This window comes from Gavialis gangeticus, unplaced genomic scaffold, assembly GCF_001723915.1.
Source record: "Gavialis gangeticus isolate Ggan-Ray unplaced genomic scaffold, GavGan_comp1, whole genome shotgun sequence".
NCBI classification, from domain to species: domain Eukaryota; kingdom Metazoa; phylum Chordata; order Crocodylia; family Gavialidae; genus Gavialis; species Gavialis gangeticus.
In genome coordinates this window covers 8461510-8465642 of record NW_017728964.1, presented here as the reverse complement: position 1 = coordinate 8465642, position 4133 = coordinate 8461510, and the positions used below count along the sequence as shown (strand labels likewise).

At 41.4% G+C, this 4133-nt stretch overlaps 1 protein-coding gene across 6 annotated transcripts in view; it reads right to left on the bottom strand.

The window, feature by feature from the left end:
• B3GNTL1 (UDP-GlcNAc:betaGal beta-1,3-N-acetylglucosaminyltransferase-like 1) overlaps nucleotides 1–4133 on the bottom strand; it is a 417067-nt gene that overhangs the window by 31348 nt on the left and 381586 nt on the right. For all 6 annotated transcript variants that reach the window (XM_019502483.1, XM_019502489.1, XM_019502498.1 and 3 more), the window contains one exon: nucleotides 897–965. In XM_019502483.1, coding sequence (XP_019358028.1) covers nucleotides 897–965 — 69 coding nt within the window. The remainder of the gene's footprint in view (nucleotides 1–896; nucleotides 966–4133) is intronic.

Sequence of the window (4133 nt, the reverse complement as noted above, 5' to 3'; positions counted from 1 at the left end):
CCCCCGCCCCTTCCCTGACTTATCTGCTGTGGTAGGCAGTGCTCTGCACACCATCTGGCTGCAATCCTGGCAACATGAAAGCTCCGTATTTGGGCGTGTGTGCCCCTCCCCACCTGCTACAGCCACCTGGAGCCTCCACCCGGGTTGCCCTGCAGCCCCGCATTTGAGGGGACTAAGCCCCACTTGCCCCAGCCTTCTGCTGCCTATGGCTGTGTGCCTGCTTGCCACATGTGTGCAGGTAAAATATAATTTTCATGGACTATTCATGGAACTACACGGACCCCTTTGCCAAGGTCAATGGTAGTTCCGTGAAAATTCTGTGAAAAATTATACTTTACCCACGTACATGCCGTGAATTTTCTACAAGAAATCCATGATTTTCTCAGAGCCCTAATTGTGGGTATTTCTTATGATTCTAGGCCTTAATGGTTGCTGCATGGGGCTGGGAAGGAATTTTTCCCTCCTCCCCCCTGCTCCATTGTTATACAGCATTTTTTTCCCCACTTTCCTTAGAAGCATTGGGTGCTGGCTACAGCCAAGGCTGGGGATCCTGACGGGTGTATCACTGCTCCTGGTGGGACTAAAACCCTCAGTTTCTCAGCTAGGTCTTGCCTCTCTGCACAGGGTCCAACTGATTGCTCAATTTCAGGGTCAGGAAGGAATTTCACCCCATGGTTAGATTGGTATGGATTGGGGGGGGCGTTGTAGCTCTGTAGGTTAGACATGGATTTGTTTGGGATGGTTTGGATAGAAATGATCCTGCCTCAGACAGGAGGTTGGGCTAGATGACCTCTAGAGGTCCCTTCTAGCCCTACTTTTCTATGATTCTATGAATATCACATTTCACAAGACACTTTCGAATCACAGCTATGGAAAGAAGAGGACTCATTACTAACCTCAGATTCTTCATAAGTGTAAAATCCTTTTACTATTTTATTTCTGTCAACATCACAAAATGCAGCTACCTGGTGAAAACAGAAAGAGGGGAGACAAAGGATTTAGTAAAGTTCTGTAATACAAGCAGATGTTTTGCTTCCTATTATTTTTATTTCCTCTAAGCTTTCTGATTGATCCTCTTCCTGCATTTTATGCAGCCTTCCACAAGAATCTGATCGTTTCCTTCCTTGCTAGTTGTGCTGAAATGAGTGCAGGTCCATGTGTTTAAATTATGGGCTATGAATCACGGTGGGCCACACTCACAGCAACTACTGTTGAGAACAACAAGCCCCATGAACCCTAATCCTGTGAAAACTTATTCGTATAAGCAGAGATAAGCACACATGAATGAGTGCAGAATTGTCACAGTTCTGGTTCTCCCCCTCACTTGGAGCTGCTTAATCATATTAAAAGAGAGCACATTAATGCCTTTCACAATGCATTTTCCTCAGTCAGGCCATACAGTTTGCCATGAGGAAGTTGTGTATCTATGAATGACAAAAGGGGTGGTCTTTGAGATTGGTGATGGGAGGGAAGGCATTCACAACACGTGTACTCTGCCTAAGCAGAACTGGTCAAAACATTTGCCTTTTAAGCTTTTTCCCCAGCAGGAAGTTGGGTCTTCAATGGACCATAAATTTGCAAGGGAACTGATTGCTTTCCTCAAAAAATACATACTATTTTTGATAAACAGTTTTTTTTATGGAATAAAACTTATTATGAGAAAGTCTGAGAACCTCTGGTGGGGTTATCATCAAATTCTAACCAGCACTCTCCAGTTTCTCTCTCTGAGACAGCCCCCTATATCTGTACAGATTGTGAAAGAAAAAACTCAACTGACATCTTCTGGAAAACATTTAACAAGAAGCGTGAGAGGCCTAGCTGAGAATGAAGATCTCTTTCCATTCCCTTCCTTGAAAAATAACTTTATTAAAAATTAATTAAAAGCAAGTTAGTGGTTCACTACACACAGATTCTCTAGTACTGTCCATAGAGACCAACATTTTGCCCAGACACACAGGCACTGGAATTATGAAAAATTCGCCTGAGAGAGTTAAGAAGATTTTCTGTGGCTGCACGTATGTGCACGCGCGCGCACACACACACACACACGTGCACACATGTAGAGCCACAAGAATATTAAAGGCAGAAGTAAATAAACATACCATCATATTATGATTTTAAAAGAAAGTAGCAGCGTGACTCAAGAGATCAGTACCACAAAGTATGGTATGGATCATGACTTAGCTAGGACGGTCTCAATTCTAGCTGGAAATGAACGTGGCCTTACATTCATTTGTAATGAGCAAGAAATAAAGGCAAATAACAAGGCTTTGAGCTAAAAAGACATTATGACCTGCCTAGAAGAACATAACCTCCCTTTTACATGCTGGATGAGCAACATCTGCATAATTATTTTTGTATGGAAGAACTGTGCAGCAAATAACTTTTGACTTCCCAGTGTGTAAATACACTGCACAAGCTTGGTGTGGCTCTAACCATATTCTATTAAATACCTAGGTACAGCAGAGCTGCATTAGTACCTGACAGCTCTCCTGTCAATATGGCACTGAATTCTTGACCCCAGTGTACCACTACCTGGTACCTCTATTCTTACCTCTGTTTTATAATGCTGCACCTCATTTCCATATGCTTGCACCTATATTTTACTTATGTACTTACCTGTAAACATTCTTTATAAAGTGAAAAATTCAGCAGGTTCAGTGTTTAAGCAGCACTGTAAACTACCACAGCAATATGTGCACTACTGTATTGAAATATTATTTATGGATACAAACTTGCCAAATATTTCAGATGCTTTATTTGCATTCTTCACAAATATGTCTGCAATCTCAGTTGTACAATGGTCCCTTTTTAAAGCATTCAGTGCCAATAACATTTTCCAGAGATTTTAAAACTTTCTTGTTTTTCTCTGGTTTCCACTGCCACTGTTCACATTACCCACTCTGGCCTGTGAGACCAAAGCAGAACATTTAGTTGCGACTATTTAGTTAAGGTCTTGTAGAAATCAATTATTTTATGGAGGGCTGGGTGGCATTTTTCCTACCCTCTTTATTTTTGCATTAAAAATTGATTAACAACAGTTAAAATCAAGAAAACTTGAAAATTCAAAGCAGCTGTTTTGCCATTTCTTAAGTTACATAATGCTGCAAAAGGCCAGGTTCCTTTCCTTTCAGTCATCACCTCCTCATTTTTTCCTCCTTTGATTCAGATAATATATTCCTTCACCTGGGGAGTGATTCTGCTCCCAGTAAAGACAATGGGAGTCTTTCCATTGACTTCAGAGGAAGTTGAATCAGTCTCCTGGCTGATTTAATCCATTCCTTACCTTTACTTCATTCTTGCTCTGAAGGCTAAAATTGATAAGGAATCAACCCAGGATCCTTCCACGTCAATGGCAAAATTCAGCCTGGGCACCTGGCACATTCAGCCAAACTCTGCCTCACCTTCAGTTACAAAATGAAAGGTGTGTCTAACATACAGCCTCTGAGGACGAAGGCCAGGTATCAGCCAGTGGGTCTTTTTCCAAGCCCTATGTGTAGTTATCCTCTCCTCAGCCCTTTCATTATAAAGCGATGTGTCAACATGGGTGAAAAAGTGAGAAATAATCAAGGGACAAAGTATTAGAAACATAGGTAGGTAATGAATCATGGGGAAATCAAAGTGGAAAAATATGGCTGAGCACTTGAAGGAAAAAATCTGTAATGCTCCATGGGAGGCAAATAGTCATACTTCGAAAACAGGACTGATAGGATGATAATGAGCAAATCAGATGAGAGTGAAAACTAATGCAGCTCTGATTTGCATGTGGGGAGGCACATCACAGTCCTGCTCCTAGGGGTTGTGAGTTCACACAGAATACAGCTCTCTGTACAAAAGAAGTGTTAACCAGTTGGAAGGAGTGCAAAATGTACAAAAAAGTAATTGATGAGTCGGTGAGAGTGCCACAGGTATACAGAATTTGTACAGAAATGTAGGTTGTGGGTGAATAGGATGTTATGATGTAATAACCACAAGCAAATTATCTGAACACAAACCTAATTGTTAACTTTATTGCTCTCCTTACATAGGTATAAATTAACATATATTTACCTCTGATTGCTGTCTCCCAGCTTCTTTATGTGGTAGAGTGACTAGAGTGTCAAATGTATATATTATTGGGGGGGGGGGGGCTA